Source organism: Etheostoma cragini, chromosome 5 (genome assembly GCF_013103735.1).
Source record: "Etheostoma cragini isolate CJK2018 chromosome 5, CSU_Ecrag_1.0, whole genome shotgun sequence".
In the NCBI taxonomy this organism is placed as follows: domain Eukaryota; kingdom Metazoa; phylum Chordata; class Actinopteri; order Perciformes; family Percidae; genus Etheostoma; species Etheostoma cragini.
Genome location: NC_048411.1, coordinates 25,384,739 through 25,407,219, shown reverse-complemented (window position 1 = coordinate 25,407,219; position 22,481 = coordinate 25,384,739). Strand labels below are relative to the sequence as shown.

The 22,481-nt window shown below is 38.2% G+C and overlaps 2 protein-coding genes across 3 annotated transcripts in view; one reads left to right on the top strand and one right to left on the bottom strand.

Annotated features, from left to right (window-relative positions):
• mapk1 (mitogen-activated protein kinase 1) overlaps positions 1 to 11,324 on the bottom strand; it is a 25,571-nt gene extending 14,247 nt beyond the window's left edge. Inside the window, exon 1 of the mRNA XM_034871531.1 lies at positions 10,920 to 11,324. Coding sequence (XP_034727422.1) covers positions 10,920 to 11,065 — 146 coding nt within the window. The 5' untranslated portion in view covers positions 11,066 to 11,324. The remainder of the gene's footprint in view (positions 1 to 10,919) is intronic.
• A 2,216-nt stretch (positions 11,325 to 13,540) lies between these two features.
• Positions 13,541 to 21,127, top strand: grsf1 (G-rich RNA sequence binding factor 1). 2 transcript variants are annotated; one of them, XM_034871528.1, is made up of 10 exons: positions 13,541 to 13,853; positions 14,583 to 14,727; positions 16,014 to 16,169; positions 16,467 to 16,595; positions 17,991 to 18,135; positions 18,934 to 19,067; positions 19,598 to 19,683; positions 19,790 to 19,925; positions 20,504 to 20,558; positions 20,922 to 21,127. In XM_034871528.1, exons 1-10 carry the CDS (start codon positions 13,650 to 13,652, stop codon positions 20,923 to 20,925), a joined length of 1,194 nt encoding a protein of 397 aa, XP_034727419.1. In that variant the 5' UTR covers positions 13,541 to 13,649; the 3' UTR covers positions 20,926 to 21,127. The 2 variants fall into 2 exon arrangements, with proteins under 2 accessions (XP_034727419.1, XP_034727418.1); XM_034871527.1 differs by having other exon boundaries at positions 13,542 to 13,853; positions 16,467 to 16,601; positions 17,997 to 18,135.
• Positions 21,128 to 22,481: the final 1,354 nt, after the last annotated feature.

Genomic DNA, 22,481 nt, shown 5'->3' with positions numbered 1-22,481 from the left:
GGCAGTTCTGAAGGCAAAAGGGGGTCCAACCCGTTACTAGCATGGGGTACCTAATAAAGTGGCCGGTGAGTGTATTTATTGCATAGAAACTGGCACATCAAAACCAAGCCCAAACTCACCATACTGCCAAAAAATGCAAATTACTGCTTCCAAGTTTTTCTGGATTTCTAAATCAACTGCTGTCAAACTGGTGATAATTACTGCCATTTAGCCATTACAAAAGCCAAATTACCCATAACTGTACCTTCGGGATAAGAAATTAAGAAAACCTTAAGCTGAGCGTCATCATTTACATCCACAGACAAGGGATTTTATTTCTGCACATTACAAACAACACAGAAGACTGGAACACCCACATAGTATGACAAAATAAGACTAATGAGTTGCTATAGTGATGGAGGTGTAGGGACTGAAATTTAAACAAGTGTACCAGCCTATATTTCGCAAGGGAAATATGAGTGACCTTCCTTTCTACTTATGTGAGAGGAATGTGTGTGTGTGTGTGTGTGTGTGTGTGTAAATAGCTCTCCATGTAACTGTTCTACACCAGTAGATACACTTGTGCAGCAGGGAGCTACAGTACTATGATCTAGGGCAGAGCCAGATTGGCACAGATATATCTTCGCTGTTTTTAGAGCAGTCAATGGTACGGTATTCAGTTGCCACAATTTTTTTACACAGCACAATGTAACCTCATGCATGATGTAAACTAAAAGACAAAATGTCTTCACAATACTATATCATCTCTTGGGGTTAACAATTGTTGGTATTGTATGGCATGTCCTATAATTTAATCAATTGTTCAGGCATTTACAAAGCAAAATTGTCAAGTAGTATCTGATTCCAGCCTCTCACATGTGAAGATTGGCTGCTTTTCTTTCTTTTATATCACTTTGAAAATAATATTTTTGATATTGGACTGTTGGTTTATGGCCACTAACAAAACATATCTTTGGCTGTAACCCTGTGTTCAGGGAAATTGCGACTTTTCTATAGACCAATCTAATCATCCTATAGTCATAAAAAGAACGGATTGAGGTTAATGAATAATTCTTTAACCTCTAGTTGGAGCCCTATTCAAAAAAAACCTGAGTACATTTTTTTTTTTTTTTTTTAACATGAATGGTTGCCTTCTGTCCTATATAAATACATATGCCACTTTTTAATGTGCTGCAAAATTGTAACTCCTAACATTGCAATAGTTGCATGATATAAAATGGAAATCATGGACTGTTTTCAGTGCAGAGATATGCATGGACAATCTTAGTTTACTGTAAAATTCCAGTTTCTTGTCAGTTGGTCTAGGCGTATAACAGAAGGTACTTTTGAGGAAGTACAAAGTACACTGAGTTGAGTGTGTAGTATTAATGTGCTTGCCTCAGTGTACTCAGAGTCTTGACCTGCTTTGCCTTATCACTAAAGGGTGACTTTAATTTTTGAGAATGGCACTCTTAGGCACTCTGGACTTTTTAACTTTGAACTTTTTGATGGTTCAGCTCAATCAATAATGAAAATAAATCATTACTTGTAGCCCACGCTGCTGGCTAGATCAACACAATCAAAAGCAGCACTTCTGTCTTCTTCCGTTCCCCTTGGTAACTTAAAAAAAAAATGTAGCTATAAGAACTTGTAGTCACATTTTTGTTAATATATACACAGGCATGTCATTCAATGTTAAAATTAACAGTGAAGAGAATCTGCTCTGAGCTGCCTTTCCTGTTTCCTCTGCTTCTGTATGGTTTTCTGAGCATGCCCAGTGCCCAGGAAGGAGCAACAGAGAGCTGAGGGGAGGGGGTGAAAAGAGAAGACGGCTGTTTCCAAGGAGATGGGAATACAAGGCTTTACAGTGCAGCCGCTGTGTTATGCAACAGGACTGTTACCATGACGATGTTCAAGGGGTTAGGTTGAAGGAAGCAGGGGGAAACCTCACAATGTTTAAGGGTGACGCGTACTGAGAAAGCGCAGATACAAACGTTAATGTACAAACTAGACGTGTTTTTGTATTTCCATTAGAGCTCAAATTATTAGTTGATTACTTGACTGGTCAATTGTTAGAAAATGTAATTGAAAGAATTCCCAGAGTTAAAGTGCAAGAAGTATGTGAAGATTTGCTGCTTTTCTCCGTTTTGTTTAACCTGTACAGTGAATATCTTTGGGTTCTGGACTGTTGGTGTTAGACAAAACAAAACAAGTCATTTAAAGACCCCCTCAGGCTCTGAAAAGCTGTGATGGACATTTTACTATGCACTATATTTCAAATGATTGACTTGTTAGTCAAAAAAATAATCCGCAGACTAAACAATAATTTAGCCATCATTTCAATTTCCAAAAATCTGTACTCAAGGAAGCTGCTACCAAAATCTATAGCTTAAGTTATAATAAATTAGGTAACATTTCCGCTCACATTCCCATTATTTCTTTCTCAACCAACAATCTTTCCGATATGTGTACACACTATTATATTAATCCTAAATCTGTTGAAGATAGTCTGTTCTTTAACTCATTTACTATTGTACATTTCATTTGTTTATTTGTATTCTTTAACATTTATTTTGGAATCCATGCTACATTCAGCCTCCGTACAGAGATCAATAAAGTTGAATCTTTCTTAGAACTGATATCATTTGCATTCTCTGAGAGGTTTCAGTAGTAAAGTCTCAGGCTTCACTGACTAATGCCTGCAAGAGTTCACATAATACGGCCTAAGCTGTGTGTAGTTAAAAAAATAAAAAAGGCAAATTATATCACAATTTTTAGGACACACAACATCAATTCTATCTTGTATATTTAGTCACTTATATACATATGAATGAACTATCACAGATTTAGCAGCATCTTCCTTTTCACTTTTCAAAATCCACTTCCTGTTTTGGTGAATGCTAACCACAATAACCTTTCAAGCGAGCAAGGTGTTTGTGTTTATAACAGTTTTTCCACTCAAGCTTGCATGGCTGTATGATGGCTTCTGCAAAATGCAAGCTTAAATAAGCTCCAGCCATATCTATGGCGTTGGAATTATGTCATCTCGCGAGCGCGATAAAACATGCTCGCAAACAAATTACATAATTTTACATGCGCAGATATTACTCTTTGCGCACCAATTAGACAATCAAGAGCTGTACAGGCAGCTGAGAGCAATAAACAAATCATAGGAACAGGCAAAAAATAGCAAATGTGTGTATTATCTAAGCAACACACGCGCACAGAGCCGCCACCATGCGCCGGCAAGTGTTAGCTTTGCAAGGGCAAGCAGGCATACTCAGGTAAACTGCAGTCTAAGCTGCTTTCTGCTCGCTCGAATGAAACTGACTTTTGACCAACCAAGGAGGCACTGGCCCTCCTATGATTGGTCAATTTCAAGGCTATCTCACCCACAGTTCCCTTGGATTACATAGAAATCAGGAAGCCTGGAGTTGGTGTTCTGGCTGAATGTGTTTTTCTGGCTTTTTTTACATTTATTTATTTTTATTACTATGTAGCGCAAGATTGCACCGTAAATAAAAGAGTGAGTGTCTCACCTGTTCTCTTGTTGGCCTATGTGTGATGCTTATGTAATGATTGGTAAATCCTTCGGTGTGAAGAACGTGAGAAACAACTTCAATGAAACTTCAACAAGCCAGGAGATACCATCAAAGCTGTCTGACCACTTCTGCAAATTTGACTTTGCACAGAGTCACGTCATTGTTTTTCCCCCCCCTCTCAAGCCACAACCGTCGCCACAACACAATCATATCTGTAACTTAAGCTTATTTTATTTAGTCAGTTTTCTGAGAAATATGTAAGTGCAACAGCAGTGCAGTAATAAAATGCAACCGTCAGGCCCTGATGATGAACACCGATATCAACTTCAATGCAACAAACTGCAATGTGTGTTAATGTTTTACGTGTTTGTTGAACCAGAAGTCACTGTGCTCGTCTTGGCAGGCGTAATCACCCAAATTGCATTGCCTTGTGAATTGCACAACAGGATCTCAGAGTGTCAAGGCTCTCATTCTCTCCCTCCCTCCCTCCCTCCCTCCCTCCCTCTCCCATTTGCTGTGGAGAGGTGGTACTGATGTCAGCGGCAGAGGGGTTGCCATGGAGACGGGCGCCACGGTGGCATTTCAAGAGGAGGGTTCATGGTAGAATGAAGAAGAGCATCAGCAACGGCTAAGAAATCAGGCGGGTCATGGAGTTGAGAAGAAGATTAGAAAGACTCACCAGAAGGAGGAAAAACATTTGATTAACAATATGATGAAATGTTTACTACAAATGTGTTAACTACAGATGAAATGGGTTAGCTACATATGAAATATGCGTCAATGGGGGCTGATATATTTTTTTAATATTTGTCAACTTAACAAATTAACAACTTGATCGCAATAATGCTTTTTTCACACTTAAAAAAAGTGGGCTGATTTATCGCCAACCTTCCCTGTTTGTCAGGCAAAATTAGTTATCTAAAGATGCAACTCCATGCTTTAGCTGGGTTTAATTACGCTTCTGACAGTCTTTACATCTTCACCTTTAAGGCCAACTGCTTTCAAATCAAAAGAAAGCTTATAGCCAGTTTGTTTGACATGTTCAAGTAGTATCAGATTTATACTGTACCAATGAGCGTTGAACTTATAAATACTGCTCAAACGTATAATTTTTTTATATATTTCAATTTCTTTTAAATGGCATTAAAACAAACAATGGCCCTAATCCACTGAAATTGGAACCCTACGGTAAAAAACAAAAACAAAAAATGTATGCACCGATTCCATATGTATCATATGATTCCATATATGATACTGACTTGAAAACGGCAGATCAGGTATCAGCCCTGACCTAATCTGTCAAAATTAACACAACAATAATTTCTTTGTCAATTCAATGGTGAATTTTAATATTCCTTTAGGGGTCATAGTCACTTCACGCTGCGCTATAAAAGATTTTAACAATAGGAAAAAAGGGAGCACTGGTATTGGATGGGTACCCAAAAAAATACCCTAAGTTAAGATCTCAGAATTGATTGAACCAGGGATGCACTGCTCCAGCTCATCAAAACTACAACCACTTAGATATACACCTTTAACAGGAGTCACTTTAGAAGCATTCCCCCATGATCTAACTGTCCATGTGGGTGTGCTAAAAAGGCAGAGCAGCTCGGCTTCTGAATATCATCACGGAGGGTGATAGAGTATCGTGCGATTGTGTAAGCTTGACGGTGTCCACAAACTGAGGCTGGCGTTAAGAGGCTCAGTGCACCGCCAATATGTGCAGCCCTCAGCCATTGGACAGCCCTGACATGCAGCCTAACAGTCAACAAGAGGCTATTGAAAACAAAAATAGGCCTACTCTGAAAATGACACAGACATTCCTCACAGTCAACCGCCCTCTTACCATATAGTCCAACACAGTCAGATTTTGTTATACAGCATACCCTGACACAAACTCAAAACTTTGTAGAATAGCAACCTATTTATAAGACCGCTCATTGTACAACTTTTACAAACTGTGGACTCACAGGCTGATTGTAATCCTCTATCCCACCTTGTTCTTTTGCATGATCATTAAAAAGGAGGCAGTACACCATGATGAACTGTTTTATCTTGGTTGAAATGGTAAAATTTTAAAACATTAGTCAATACCCGTTTTGGAATATGAACAGAAACACCCAGTAATCATGCTTCAGCTTCTCAGAAAACACAAAAAACTGCGAAATTACACCGAGAACCAAAGGCTGGTTGAAGAGTGGAATTCAGATCAACTGTTGGTGACAAAACAAAATATTGTTGAAGGCTGCAAAAAGAAAGGGTGCAGTTGTGACATCTTGTTAAGAAGAGATTGCTGCTGGATCGCATTTAGAATGCAGAGAAAACGGTTTTAGAACATAACATATTAGAGCCATAGATATAACAGCATCATCATGTAGCTCTAGTATCAGAGACTTAGCACACTGATGAAGTGTTGTCCATCCCAGGTGGCAAACATTTCAATAAGAACAACATCTTTACATTAATAATACCAATGACCAACCATAAATCCCTATCCACCAAGATTTGCATCTTTGTCACAATGTTATGTTTGCTCTCCTTGCATGATGATAAAAGTTAAAATGCCTTAGGCGTGCCCATTGAAAACAATAAAAGCAGCTGAAAGAAGGACATAGAGACGGCAGAGAAAGCTGTTGGCATGGTAACCATAAACAGCATCTGTGCTTCATGAGAATCTGTTGGTATTAAAAAGTTTGACCGACTGTCAAGATGGACGATCAAGGTTTGCAAATCGTTGATATTTTGGAGGTGTGTGTGTGTTTGTGCTCCTCTGCCAGCATCAGAGACATAAAGACATTAAGTTAAACCTTAAGCCAGCTATACACTGGGTGCGCGGCGCGAGCGTGGCGTTTCTGTTGCTGCGTGGATTTCCTTCACACCAGAAACGTGTCTGGTGATGCACCGGGAGGGCTATCTCCGGACAAAGCACTGACAGATTTGGATTAATCTTGTTCAACATATGGGGAGAGAGTTGTTAAACATAAATATATAGGCTACTGATTTGATTAAAGCAAGTCAATGTCGGCACTATAGATGGTAAAATACAGATGGTACAGAATATTTTGTTCTATACGACAGGTGCAATATTGGAAAATAATTACATTTATATCTGCATTGATGTAAAGATCTAGAGACTTTCAAACATCAACATGTCATCTATTAATACACAACTAAAAACATCTATTCCTATTCTACTTTGCCCGGAAACGCTTCAAACCGGTTCATGTGTCACATTAAAAATGGCTTTGGTTATATTTCTAGCATGCATGTGTTTTCGGCGCTGCTCGAGCCATAAGTAAGACGTGCGGGTCACGCAGGCAGTGTGTAAAATCTAACCTGTTAACATGGAAGCCGAAATAAAACAGACACGTCACGCTGGCATGCTCGCGAGACGCTTCCAGATCCATCCTTAACCTTTCTGTGCATATCTGTAAAGACGCTTGTGCACAACTCTGCAAAAGCATAATTACCAAAGCTCCTGTCACCTATACATTTTTACTTTTATTTCGTTTTTAAAACTATCAAAGTCTTTGTGATCTTTTCTAATTTTGTTCAAAATCTCTACTTGAAACGTGTGCCTATGCTTAATTTTTTTTTATAAAATATGAACATAAAGCCAGCTTTCCACACTCATTATACTTGTCCCAGGGGAAGCCATTGAAGATGGTAACACCAGTATACAGTGATGCACTGCCACCACAAAAACATAACCAACTAACTCAAAACTACAGGTCTCAGAAAGAACGCAACCAGACAGCACGTGGAAAGAAGGCTGAGGCTGACACATTCCACCAATCCAACGCCAAAAATACAGAATCAACACCAAAGTAAAGAACTTACATGTACATAAGTGGACAATATTGGACTGCTTAAAAATGTGTTGATACGGTCATTTGAGGGCTACAAGATTAAAACAGTCTTTGAATTTGTTACAAAGATGGGGAGATTGTGCTCAAAAGTCACCTCCTCTCAAAAACTTCAAAGTAAAAGAATCACAATTATCTCTGAAATTACATTCAAACAGTGTATCTTGTTGCATATTTAGTCTTACAGGACCAACTTACAAGTGAGAAGGGCTTGTAAAAGAAATAAAAACGGTCACATGTAATGTTCATAAATAAGGTTTTTGTAATTTAGGTATATTAGGGTATTGTTGCTCTAATTAATGATAATATTAATAATATGAGCTATCTGAATGTGAGTGTATTCTCTATACTCAAGTGTTTCCTGGTTTGTGTCTTGTAGTTTGTTGAAATTCTTACTCCTCATAATGTACAGTATCACTGTTTCCTAGGAAGAGAAGCCAAACTTGTGATTTAAAGCACCCATATTAGCTCAAGTCTACCCCTGCCCAAATGAACCAAACAAATATATCAAAGATGAGTGGGAAATTACAATTTTGGGCGCCCGGATAGCTCAGTTTGTAGAGCGTGCGCCCATATGTAGAGAGGTTTACTCCTTGACGTAGCGACCCTTTGCTGCATGTCATTCCTCCTCTCTCTCTGCCCCCTTTCATTTCTTCAGCTGTCCTGTCCATAAGGCATAAATTATGCCCCCAAAAATTAAATAAAAAAATTCCAATTTGAATTCATCAATGATCACGCGTTTTGCTCCAAACAGCATCCCTTAACCAATATTTGGTCAACAGTTAACAGTTAGAAGATTAACTTCAAAAAAAGATGTCTGATCACTAAAGCAAGTGTCAAAGGGGAGAGCAAAATATTAGCTTTATTTGGGGGGAAAGGGGGGGCAGTCCCCCTAATGCTTTTCACATTACTGGAATTAGGCCTACTTGCAATTACCAGAAGAAGAAAGTGCACAATGGCTAGCATGAGTAAACAGAGAATGAAAAGAGCTCTGCTTACAGAAACTGAAACTATTAAAAGAAAGTTCAAGGAATAAAACGTTGCTGCCTACGCAGTTTGTCTGAAAGATGATCTCTTAGAGGAGAAGTGCAGAAACACCAGAGCTCTGAGAGACCCACAAGTTACCACTTGTAACATAAACATAATTGTTAGCTAGGAGGACGATATGCCCAGTTTTACCTACAACAAAAAGGCTTTTTGTTGTCTTTGTGTGAGCAGAATTTGGGATAGGCCATTGCAGACACTGAGACTATTTTTGACCTAATTTTGCTTACGTTAGTTTGTTTAGTACAAACTTTAAGGGCGCTGCACATGGATCAACAGTAATGTAAATGTGCAGGGGTTAGCGAAACAGCTCATTTGCACCCCATAGTCCCAACAAAAAAAAATGTCCTTATTTTTATTTGTGAAAGATATAGGCAATCAAAAAATGCATTTATATAGAGTATTAACAAAACATGATTAGTTGAGCACAAAATAAGAAGTCAGCGATCACTATCTATTAATTAATAATTAAAGCTTTAGTACATAACTTTATAATAATGAACGTCCGTTTCATTCAAGCCATTGCCAAATGAGTTGATACAAAGCTATATATCCTGGAAATCCAAAGTTCTTGCGAGTTCTCGATGCCAGTTACTCTGGCATTGAGTAATGCCGCTCATTAACCATACCCTTGTATCCGGGTTGCACCAATCACATCGGTGTATCTGATATAGGCGGGCCAAAGGCGAGCTAAACAGATGACAACAGTTTATTCTACCGGTTGTTGTAGTGAATACAACCCTAACAGGGTCATCAGGACCCTGACGCGAATCAGAAGTGTCTTGAGTCACCCGCCTTGCTCTACATTAACCCTTCCTTAACGCATGCTACGGAAGGAGGTCGGCGCCGAGAATGTAGCTAGACCCTTTTATACAATGCAGCAAATCCTCATATTTAAGAATACGTAAACAGTAAGCATGTCTATTTTTTTGTTTTGATTTTAGGTTATTTTCTCAAATGATTTTGATATGAATTGCAGTAATGTTGCCCAGCTTCTAGCTCACCATCTCTCTACAGATTCCAACACTTTAAATGATAGAGCAACCTCACAGACAAACTCTTTACAACTCAACATCCTTCCAACACTTGGGGCTTTATAGATGAACTGTGCTTTATCAGGTCTGCTTTCCTGGAACTACACAGTACTGTATGTACGAGTGGTTTGGCGATATGGGATCATACGATTGACAACCATGGAATTGGTGTTTTTCCCAGTTTGCAGACAGAAAGATGCTAAACAACCTGCTGTGCCTCTATACTAAAGGCTATGTGTCAAGTCAGTATTCTGAGAACAACAAGATCTACACTGCTGTTGTTTGACACAAGAACAATATATTATGTAATACAGTAGAGTGAGCACATTTAAGGCTGGTACAGTACCACAGGCTAAAGAAACACCAAGATTTAGTATTTTTTAAAAGAGGAGATTCAGATTTGACAATACCATCTGAGATGCAGTTAAAATTACTGACATAATATAATGGGGTAAAAATCTGTATAGCACATAAAACATGAATTGAGTTTTTTTTAGTATATTGTTCGCTACACCCATGATAGCATTAGGTAGGAAATACTGCTTGCTTGTCTATAAATTCCTTCATATACAGTGTGTAACCAGCCATCCGCATCAGCTACTGAAACAAATGTACAAGAAAACAATCTTGAGGTACTATTGCAAGTACATTTTCAGACAAATATCACCAAAATAAACCTAAGCATCGATTGAATGTAGAAATTGATATAGTAGAAGAGAAAATAAGACAAAGTAGTCTGAAATTAGTTTAAATTCTGTATTGATTACAACATAGATGATGAGGTATTAAAATGCGTATTGCTACAGTAGTTAGGGAGATAGAAACCACAAGCAAGTCTAAACATATAGTGTACAGCTACCATGGGTGAGAAATAAGGTGTAGTACAATTAGATTAGTATAAAATCTCTATTGATTACAACTAAAAACCTGTATATTAGATTGTGAAGTATTAAAAGGTCAAGTCTGGGAGAAAGACGCCACCATAAAGTGGACTGAAATCAGTGTAAATTTAAAGTGGAGAATTGCACACACCCTGTTGTGTGCCTAGGGTAGTAACATTATTGACAAAAAAAATCAAATGGGTTTATAAGATGCGTGTTAACTTGAAGTGTAACCTTAGAGGATGAAAATCATATTCAGTTAAAAGCAACGCAGATTACATTTTAGACAAACAATATTATTAGTTGTACCACATAAAGACTCATAGCTTAACTACACGGACTTAAAGTTTATGTTACAAGCCACCAAAAGTCAAGCCTATTCAGACGTGATTTAATGTACTCGCAAGCAGATGGTGTCTTAAACAAACTAACATCGGTTTCACGCTGTTGCTTGCTAGCTCAAACATAACATTTGGCTAAGTTAGTTACGTTGGGTAAAAAAGAAAAGGTGTAAACTCTAGCGTTATACGTTGTGTCTAAATAACTAGGAGAACAGTCTTTGCGTACACTTACCACACCATGCCGTAGGCTCCCTCTCCAATGTAGGAGAGGTTGCTGTACCGAGGCCCGACGTCGAAGGCCTGTCCGCGGACCAGCTCCGTTCCCGACCCGGGGCTGGGGCCGCAGCCAGCAGGGGCAGACACCGCAGCTGTCGCCATTATGAGCTCTGGCTTTTTTCTTCTTCTTTTTTTTTTTTACAAGGCTATCAAATAAAAACAGCAACTTAGATTAGAAAACAAATAATTGTGTGTTTATATCCGTCGTCGCTGTGACTGCAACCGTTTTCGGTGTGGTAGAGGCCTTAACTTAGTGTTTCTCTTCTTTCCGTTAATGTGCGTTCAGACCGACCACACCACTGCTGTGCTGTCGCAGGCAGGAGCGAGTAGCGGAGAGGTTGGTGCTGCAGGAAATAACTGAGGCGGTCGTCATGTGATCCGGTGTTTTCTTTTTTTCCCCCTTTTTCTTTTTTTGGATGGTCAGGTATACCTTCAGGTACTGCGTCCACTCAGTATCACATTCACAAATAGACAAGTTGTGGAAGATGCATTCAATATCCACACATGAGGGTAGTAGGGTGGAGTTACTGCTGGGGGCACCAAATTATTGTTTGATTGAAAAAACAACGTTTTTTGTTGTGTTTCTTTTTTTTTACACATTAAAATATTTATCAATACAGTTTTTGACATTAACATGAAACCAACATATCAGCAATGACGAATCTGCCTACTTTGTGATTTATTTCCATTGGTAAGTCAGCCACAGATACAGTCGGATTCACTGTGCCACATGGATGTTGCACACTAAAACATGAAGTATAAGTACATGTCATTGCAACAATTATTATTTTAATAGTTTAGTATTGTATTTAGGTCACCGTACACGTTATTGTAAGGCCAGTTTATTAAGCAACTAAATTGTATGCAATAGTAGTTGGGGTCCCAGCCCCGTCTCTCTTTCAGCTAAGGGGTCCAGCCTTAAAAAAGTTGAAGACCCCTGTATCAGTGGATCAGTTACATATCTGTTGCTCGACAACATCCACCCCGTAGGTCAGTAGTTCTCCCCTCCTGACATCTCCCTCCCACTCTTCAGTCATCTGATGGTTTTGGCCCCTCATTGTAAGGTTCTGACAAAACTGAATAATCCCTTTCACCATCCCATTTTGGACTCAATTTGCAGTTTACGTCCTCCAGAAAAAAATACATATCCTTTCATCATCGAGGTAAACCTAATAAAATAAATAAAAATAAGATACAGTTAGAGCGCAGATAACTAGTCTATTAAGTACCAGCTTCTTAATGTATTTTCTCTTTTTTATCATTATTTTCTATTTATTTTGTAAGTTCAGAATCTTGAACTTCAGATCAGTATCATTTTGTTTTACTGTAATCACACAGTTTTTTCACAGACACAGATGAACAATTAACTAAACTGCCACCTGCTGCAGCTAAAGCCAAAAATTAAAATTTAGTTTTTTGGGTCTACAGGGCAATGTAGACCAAAAAATGTGTAATAATTAGACATATCAGCAGCATCTTAATATGTTTTTCCTGATGAACATCTTTTGTGCTGAAACTGCATCAACACCTGAAGCACATCTCAGACCGTAGAAATTAAAATCATGTCATTGTCATTGTGTCAGGGGTAGGTAGAGGAGTTTATGGCATCCTCACCTCTAGGAGGCAGTGCACATGAAACATTAACAAGAGCAGAGTAAGAGAGAGGAAGCTCTGTTGAGAGAGAGAGAGAGAGAGAGAGAGAGAGAGAGAGAGAGAGAGAGAGAGAGAGAGGGAGAGAGAGACTATTGTCAAGTTTACAGGAGTAAGTGGCGGCATCACCTCTTCCGGTGTAAGGTAGCCTAATAATTAAAATTAAGTCATTACATCAGGGAAGTTTAAATGTCCCTAATAGGTTACATTTTATCGGGATGTTACATGAATATTATTATTACAGCCGTTTATCAATTGTTTTTAAAAACAATGGGAATGTTTTATATCTTAGCAGGCAGGCAGGTCTTTTCTTTTAACCTTTTTTATTTCTGTTTAAAGCAAATGTTGCCGGATTGCCGGTTGTGGACAGATTAACTCCACTCAACCTTATTTATATAATACTTGATACAGTTGATCCAAAGTGCTCTACAGCACAGTGAGGAAAAAAAACAGAAGAAAAGACAACACAAAAGAATATTAACATGATTTAGAATTTATTAGATATATTAAATATGTTTCCACGGTTGGACATTCAATGGCTTCTAAACTAATTATTTGGTCATTGACAAATTGCAAACCTTAAATATAGTTTTTTAGTTTATATAGCCTACCTCTTTTACGTTTAGGTTTTTTAAATAAAATAAAAATGTTTTAATTCATTTTTAGTTTTCTTCTTTTCTGTTTTTGTTTTGTGAAAATGTATACATTTTTATAACAATAAAGTGTGCTATGTGTTTGTTTTAATTTCACCTCATTTAAAAACATTTGTTGGTAGTAGGTAGTATTATAAATGAAATATTTAATAGAAATCATGAGCTCTGAAATTATATTTTGAAATGGTCATGTGTTGGCTTTTGTTGTGAAAGGTTAACCGGAAGTCGAACGCGTTTAGCCGTTGGATTGTTCGCTCCCTTAAAAATTCTGTAGCTCTGCCCTTGACTGATCCACGTGAGTCAGTTTAGCCAACCCCATGCCAAACCTATCCGGTAGCTAGCTAAATTAACTAGCTAAAGAAACTCGGCGAGGCTCTGATAATATGTCCCGTAACAGTAAATATCTGTTGTTTTTACTTCAGCGGTGTGTCGCAGTAAGAAACGTAAGGTTACCGAGAGGTATTAAGACAAGATGCAGCAGCGTGTTGTGCGGGTTTCTCCAGCAGCCGACATGGACATCAACAACACGGGCAGTCTGTCAACTGCAGTCCGCAGTGACAACCAGCCGGTACAGCTTTTGTACCAAGGTGAGTCCCATACAGAGGACTTGTAACGTCAGTGACGGATTACTGTTAAGTTCGTATATCCTTTTTATGCTGCTTTGACGTTATACTTCTACTAGTAAGTTACTATTTTACCTAAGTAAAAATGGCAGTGTAAAAATACTAGCTAGGCTAAGTAAATGCCCTGCACTTTGTAAAAGTACAGACTATTATAATCAAAACGTACTCAAAGTAACGTTGCCTAAAGTAAAAGTAGGCTACTCACTAACGTTATGCATTTTAGAATAATATATTAAATTGTGGTTTGATAATTATGCGTTCATGCGTAGCTAATGTTTGCAGCTAGTAAAGGTGGAGCTAATTTGAACTACTACTACTTTATACACGTTATAAACTTTTTTTTTAAATTTTTTATTATGTATTATTTACCTAAATCAGCCAAGTAACTAGCAATTAATATCAGATAAATGTAGTCAAGTAAAAAGTTCAAAACTTATTTTTGAAATGTAGTAGATTGCTAATCTAAAGTAGCAAATAATGGAAATACTAAGTAAAGTACAGTACGTGAGTAAATGTACTTACTTATTTTCCACCCCTGGATTATAAAATACCAGAAAAAAATAAATACAACTTAACTGTTGATTAAAAAAAATGGTTCCTTGATCCATTAACAGCGGCACTTTTACTGGTGATTCCAGTTAAATAGACTAGAATTTGTGGTTAAATACTCCTATTTTCCATCTTGTCTTCCAGGCAGGAGAACCTTGTGAGGATGATTACCCACTTCTGCCCGCCTATCAGTCTGACCCCGAACCAGAGAAGAAGGAGGTGTACATCGTGCAGGTGAAAGGTCTCCCCTGGTCGTGCTCGGCTCAGGACCTCCTGCAGTTCTTCCCAGGTGAGAGTTTGGATCTGGGAAAAGTCAGTGAGGGACACCTCTAGTTATATTTGCTTATCACAGATACATCATTATTGGGGGTGTATGTTTGCGATTAAAATGAAAAAACAGTATTTAAGTACGTTATAGGCTCCTTTTTCATGTTTTTTTATGCTTTTTCACAGGTTAAATTTCTGTTTTGTTCAGTTTAAATGTAAGAATTTAGGTTTTGTTTTTTAGGGAAGTTTATTGTTCATAATTTTTCACTTTATGTTAATGTAATATTTGACAGGAAAGATTACTGTCCAGCTATACAGGGGCGCTATGCAGGTTTCTTGTTTTTTGCTCTCAGGCTTCTCTATGGAGCTCCCCCCACAGCTTTGGACTAGATATTTGGTAGCTCCTATGTTTACTTGTGTCTGACTCCTCGCTCGGTCAGTCTGCCGTTTCCTATTTCTCTGTTCCTCCAAAAATGCTTTCCTAGCTTTCTGCTTCTTTTTTGCCGGCTTAGCCACGACGATAGTGTGAAAAACTCCATTGCTACCTTGTTAGCTGTTTCCTGAAAGGATGTATGTGTGCAGTGCCGTGAAGCAATTTGTTACATCGCGAGACCTGATATCACGATGATATTGCAAGGGTGTTTTTTCTGCTTATTGGCGCAAGGCAACCACCAATCAACTCAAAAAAGTCATATTACCATTCCAATGAATCCGAAGCTGTCGAGTTAAGGTAAATTAAGCTAAACAAAAACTGCATAGTTCCCCTTTAAAACATCCTGCCTCGGTATATACTGTTTCAGTATCATAACTTTTTAACCCCTAAATCAATGCCAAAAATAGTTGTCTTATGTGGAAAGCATTGTTGTGCACTATACTGTGAAATTCCTACTAGTTTAAAAAGGTTGTCTGAATCTCAGGGCATTGGAGAGAGTAATGTTTTTATAAAACTTCATCATCTTCTTGGCTATAAAGTCATTCAAACATACCATGCCAAACATTGGCGTATTTTAATGATTTTATAGCCAAGAAGATAGTAAAGCCTTTTTTTAACCCTCTCAATTGCCTCAGATTCTGACAACCTTTTTAAACTAGCAGGATACCCAAACTAAAGAGCACCAGAAGTACAATTTCTACTTAGCCAAACAGCACTCCATGCAGAATGTATTGTGAATATGAAATTATTATGTTTGCTGTCCTGATTGTCCAACCTAAAAAGCAAACAGACAGAAAAACCTAGTGGTAGCAGATACACATTAAGATTGTTTAAAAAATAAATATTATATATAAGGTATTATTATTGTGTTTCAGAGTGTAGGATCCGTGACGGTGTAAAGGGGATCCATCTCACTGTGGACAGGCTGGGGAGGTCGTCGGGACAAGCCTTCATAGAGATGGAGCACGAGGAGGACGTCAGCAAAGCTCTGGAGAAGCACCGACACTACCTCGGTCCACGATATGTTGAAGGTTCGTCTCTTTGTCTCTCAAACTGGTCAAAGTCCAGATGCTGATTGGACACTGACACGGCATAGCAGGAAAATACCAGGGTTAAATGATAAAATAATGGTTTCATCTAGCTTCTTCAGTTTCAGGGTGCTGCTTGTTATTTCTGCTGACTCACTGTCATTGCTTACTGGGAAATTTGAATGAGACAGAGCCATACTTAGATCATCATCATTAACACAATAATACTGTACTGTAAATAAGGTAAAACATTACAGTTTAAATGGTTAAAACAACAGATGCTCATTTGGGTTTTTGCAGTGTATGAAGTAACAAACAGTGATGCTGAAGCCATCCTGAAGAAAGCCGTCCAGGCTCCGGCTGAAAACGGGGTGGTGCGGCTCAGAGGTCTCCCCTTCTCCTGCACCGAGGCAGACATCGTCCAGTTTTTTTCAGGTAAACTTCTCCCACCTCCACATTTACTGGAAACACTGGCAGTGATGCCACGGATCAAAGACTCAGTGAAATGACCGTCTTTTGCTTCCATACTGAAACATATTTGCAAAAATGAATAATTTGTAGACTGTATAATTTAAAGTGGAATTAGTTTTTTATCACTCGAAAATAGGCAGGACAAGGTTTTTTGCCAACAGACAACCAAACACCAACTCCAGTCGTAAAGCTACACTGTGTAAGAATGTCATATGCAAGTTAATGTTAGTAAAGTCTCAGCGCTATCGTTATTCCGTATATTTTACGAGATTAATAGTGTGACGCAATGCTTACAGCTTAGGAGAGAAGCAACAGAGGTTTGTGTTTTTAATATTTTTCTCTTAGCAGTATGAACTATGTCAGTGAAACCAAAATTAGCTCTTAATATCTCCAACGTTTACACGCAGCTGTTCTAGCTGTAGCTGGCCTGTGTTACAACTGCACATGACGTGAGTTGCCAGGGAAATCACGACACACATGATTACGTTAATGTTACAAGTTAGACAATCCTTTTTCATCATTGACGCAAGAAAAGAAGGAAAAGTATCCTAGACATCGTTCTAGCATTATGCACAACCATGCAATTCTAAAACTTTGAATTTACACATCTAGGTCGAATTACCTTTTCAGAAAGCAAGAAACTTCAGCATCCCTTTTTAAAATGCTTGCTTCTCATGAGCTCTTTCCATCTTGGGAAAAAGCCACTCCAATATTAACTTTGGTTCTGTTGCTCTGCCTGTCGTGTTGTCGTTTTAATTATTATCTTTTTGACTTCCGTGGTGACTCATTTATGTGTCCTAGAAAATAGGCTTTAAATCTGCCGGCAGTAGAGAGTAATGGTATTTGTCGAGTGCAAAAGCTTGAATGCGGCGGTATGTCCTTCTTTGGCTAATGTATTTTAAAGATGGAGGCGCAACATGATTGCCACATTCGAGTGAGTCACTTGTAAGTATTCTGAATGATTCTGAATGAAATACTTTGATTAGTTGGTGGAAGTAATTACACATGAATGAGCACATATTTATGAAAGAACAAAAGTTTTTTTTGTGCTAATAATCAACTGAACAAATTACACAATGGAGCTTTAAGATATTGGTACCACAATACACAAATACACAAAGTCCAATGTAGTTTTACCTGAGTGGAGAGGTTACCTGGTTGCCTGAAATAATTTGATTGGGTTGAATTAATCTATACGTGCCTCAGTGGAGGATGAGTTAATAAGGAATATTTTACAAAAACAGAAATAATAGGGATTTTGATGGGACACAGGATTCAGGACTTCCCAAACAAAAAAATAAAAAGGTATTTTTTGTTTAATGACAAAAGCAAAATTCAGTATCTTGTTGTGTCTTTCAGGTTTGGATATAATGGAGAATGGGATCACCATAGTCACAGACCACAAAGGAAGAAACTCCGGAGAGGCCTTTGTACAATTCTCCTCTCAAGAAGCAGCCGAGGAAGCTCTGCAGAGAGACAGAGAAGTCATCGGAAATAGGTAAGAGGCCCTGCATGCTCACATTAAAGGTCCCATTGCATGAAAATTACTCCACATTGCCCCCCCTACCTCCTCAAAAGCTACAGACTGAGCTCTAGTGGCTGGAATTGTGCACCATGGCTGAATTTTGGGAAAGCTACTTCAAAAACATTATTAGGGGACCAACAAGGTCTTTACAAAAGCATCCAAAGAGCACTATGTCCTGGGACCTTTAAGGCCTGTACCAACTTTCCTGTGTCAAATGTTAAAGGGATTGTACTCGTCATTCAGAACGTTAATATAGGAGCAAACAAATTTTTGCTATGTTATGGGAGTAACAAAGTCCTGAGAGGAGAGGGAAGTCACACTCCCTCTGTGTATGTTGTAATCCACGCTTCTCTGTTCTTTGTTTAAAAAAAAAATCTGTATTTTCAGTTAATGAGGAGCGGTCTGTGAGAGCTGTGTGTAGGCAACCCCAACCCGCTGTTTTTTTTCTGTATTTCGAGTGCAGCCCCTTTAATCTAAAGGTGACAGTTCAAATACCAACAATAAATATACAATATAGTATAAAAATACTTTCTTAAAATGAACTCACTCGTAGCTTTTAAATATTTTCGAAATCTTATTTTGGAACTCAAAACTTCTACTTGTAATTGCTTTACATAGAGGTCTTTCTTTTGCATTCTTATGGTGATGGTGTTACCTCCTTTTATGCGTTGTTTTCTGACTCAATCATCATTGAAAATGAGGGCTGCCTGTCAATGTAATCTCGTATAAATAAAGGTTGAATAAAAAAAATAAACCATTTGGGTTTTGCAGATACATCGAGGTGTTTCCCAGCAGAATTGACCAGATTAGTTCTAGTTGGAGGAAGAGGACGAGTTCAGCTTCTCATCAGACCAGCCCTCAGTCCGCGAACAGGAGGACTGTCTCTGCCTCACAGACCAGAAGTGGTAAGGGGATTTTAGGGCTCATTACACTGAGTTTATAAGTTTCCCTTCTCCCTTAAAATAACAAAGCAATGGGAAAAAAAATAATTATAATGAAAATATGAAGAAAAAGAAACGTTTAAACATCAGGGTAAAAATGAGACTCAAACACCGCTGATTTATTTGTTATACTTTCTTTAAAGGGACTTTGGTGCACAGTCAGCACCTCATTTAAGGCTTTATGTTTTCAGGTTGCCCCTCAGTCTGTGTACATCTTTACATCAGTCTGTCCCATTCTTGTAAATACGATAGAACCCCCTTGAATGAATATCCACTTCAACCCAAGGGTGAACCGATTAGTTCAGGGGTGTCAAACATACGGCCCATGGGCCAGAACCAGCCCGCCGAAGGGTCCAATAAGGCCCACTGCGTGACTTCGCAAAGAGGGAAAATTGCAGGGAGATCTTCAGATAACTAAAAATGTTGCTCTTTGTGAACACATTCTCAATTTTTTTTGTTTATTGTGGTGTAAACTTGCGATTGTGCTCCATAAGGATCCGCTCAGAGCTCGGCCTCGCCGCTTCACTACATCCACATGAGAGGACTTCCTTTCCAGGTGTCCGGAGAAGACATTGTTAAGGTAAAACATCCAGATACTGTTGACAAGTTGAAGCTGGTTGTGTTGTTGCATTAGAGGTCACTATGTACATTATTTTAAATTGTATGTGTTTGTTCTTCTCTTGCAGTTTTTCTCTCCTCTAACTGTGTCAAAGATCCTAATTGAATGCGGTCCTGAAGGGAGGCTGAGCGGAGAGGCCAACGTTTACTTCAGCTGCCACCAAGACGCCTTGACCGCCATGTCCAGAGACAGGCAGCACATAGGTGAGACTGAGAGAGAGCATTTAGGACCACAGATAGATAGATAGATAGATAGATAGATAGAAAGATACCATTTTCTTTGCACATTAATCTATATTTTTTTAATATTCAAATAAAAGTTATATCAATTGTTTTGAGTATAAACTTCTTCTCATCTGTAAATAAGCCCTGATATGATGTTGGGTGTGGACTGTCAGATGTTTACTATAATTGTTCAGAATGTTTGAGCAAGTATTTATGTTGCCTTTTTTTCTCTCTACAACTCTAAATTATCCAAAATTGGATGGCAGCTAGCACAACAACATGAGAAAAATAAACAGTCAAAACCCAGCGATCATCACTATTAAAACCTTAATATTCTTCACAGGAGTTAGTTTCCAAAAATATTTTTTTGTCTTTCAATAAAGTGAAAATCAAATAAGAAGTAAAATCCAGTTTTATGAATTTAAATGGTTAATGCATCACATGCAATGTGATTTAATGTCAGCATATTCCCTTTCTGGTCTGTTATTCTATAATTCATGTTAAATATATAAATGCCCGCGAGAGCTTAACTGTACTGAACTTTCTCTTATTTGTAGGAGAAAGATACATCGAGTTATTCCTGAACTCTGCACCAGACTCTGATGGAACGAGGTGAGAAACACTGAATTAGAACTAGAGAGTTGGAAGCTCAAGCTTCTTATATTTTATATTTCTTATTCACATTTTTAGGGAAGATATGAATGAGACAGAATTCTACAATTTAGTGGGTGTGCCTGTTTCTCTAAACTGGATCACAGTAACAGAAGCTGTAATTACAACCCGCCAACTGGGAATTTCCAGCTTTTATTGGAACAAAGAATGCCACATACACACAGTTACAGTGCTGATTTCCTTTTAAGGGTATTTTGATAAATTTGAATTGACTGAGTCAATGGAGTTTTACCTTCTCCAACAAATGTTGCTTTTATTTTTTAACCCCAGATGTGATTTAACATGCAATATTTTCTCCTGCAGGTGAATCCAGACACACACATACACAGGACTATTGTATTTACTATCCTGCCTTACTCGTACATCAAATAATAAACATTTCTTGTGTCAAAAGAAATCTGTTTTCACTGTCTTGTTCAACAAAAGGGAGTTAATCACAGTTTGAGATCAACATAGACTAATTACAATAAAATGAGTATTCTGCTGAATAATTTTGTGAAGGTTACAAATGTTCAAATTTGGCACAAAATGCAACTTTCTCTTACTTGAAGAGAACAAAGAGGAATCCTCTACATCAGCAGATAATGTGTAGATGAGCGTTACATAAGGGTCAGGATGTGTTAAATTTATTTTTCTTTTTCTTTTTTTTTAAAGCACTTAACCGCTGTCGACTTGTACTGAAGAGTATTTATTTTTCTGCAAAAATATGTTTCTAAAATAATTCAACGGGACCACATAATTATGCGAAGATGGTATTTGATGGACTGAGCTCCTTATGCTGCACAAAGTTGAAACACAGATTAAAATAATCCAGAGTCATACACCGGTAAAATTAATAAAAGTTTATTGATCCTAGAAGCATTTCCATCTCAAGTGTCAGTTTCAACAAGAACGACTTAACTAGTTTTCCCAAGCTTCAAATGAATTCATATAAATCAACAAAACATAGAAACAGCTGATATGCCCACTTCAAAACAGCCAGGCAGAGAGCCATGCATTCTAAAAGTGCAGTAATATTTTAAGACATTTGGAAAAACGTTTGATTATCCAGGGAAAAGACTAGAATCTAAATCTCTATGAAAGGTGGATTCTGTTATTTTAACAGATGCAGTGTTTGAGATCAAATAGACTGACTTGATATTCCTTGTCAACATGAGATGATTTTTTCTGCCATTTTGTTAATGCCACTTCTAATTTATATAGAACACAACAGCATAGAATTATTTCATACAGAATATTCAGCTTTGTAAACCTAAGGAATAATGTGACATGTTGGGACATACACTTATTTGCTTTTATTTGTTGTTGTTGCTGAGAGCGATACCACTCTGTCTGTACAATAAATGTGAAGCTGCAGCCAGTTAGCTTAGCATAAAGACCATCTGGCTTAGCCAGAAAGTAACACAATCAACCTAGCAGCACCTCTTAAGCTCAATAATCAACCCAACCCAAGAAATATTACTCTTATTAAATAAGACATAAAACATGCTAAAGCGACACCAAGGATTCTTTTGTGCCTTAAAATAATGTTGCCAAAATCGTTTTTAGCGGTTCATCCACTCGTGACAGGGTGAACGGCACGTTTGCATTCGCTTTGCAGCTCTCTACCGGCTGTAACCGCACTATGCAAGTTTGCCAGATCGGGTAGCGGATCTGTAGTTCCAATGAGTCCGCGGTAATGGACTATTCCTCTTCCAGCATGTAGGGGGACCGAAGAGGAAAAGTGCTTTGGTGTTTCTTTAACGAGGGAATAAGTTCCTCTCGTTTCCAGTCTTTGTGCTGAGCTAAACAGTTGCTGGCTGTAGCTGGACACTAAACGGACGGACTTGAGAGTGGTATCAATCGTCTCATCTAGTTTCCCGC

Bases quoted from the DNA above. Each gene is read 5' to 3' on its own strand.
- grsf1 (XM_034871528.1), top strand. From the start codon at position 13,650: ATGTCCCGTAACAGTAAATATCTGTTGTTTTTACTTCAGCGGTGTGTC. The intron at 19,068-19,597 runs GTAAGGGGATTT...GTGCTCCATAAG, and splicing joins TGCCTCACAGACCAGAAGTG to GATCCGCTCAGAGCTCGGCC. The intron at 19,684-19,789 runs GTAAAACATCCA...CTTCTCTTGCAG, and splicing joins CCGGAGAAGACATTGTTAAG to TTTTTCTCTCCTCTAACTGT.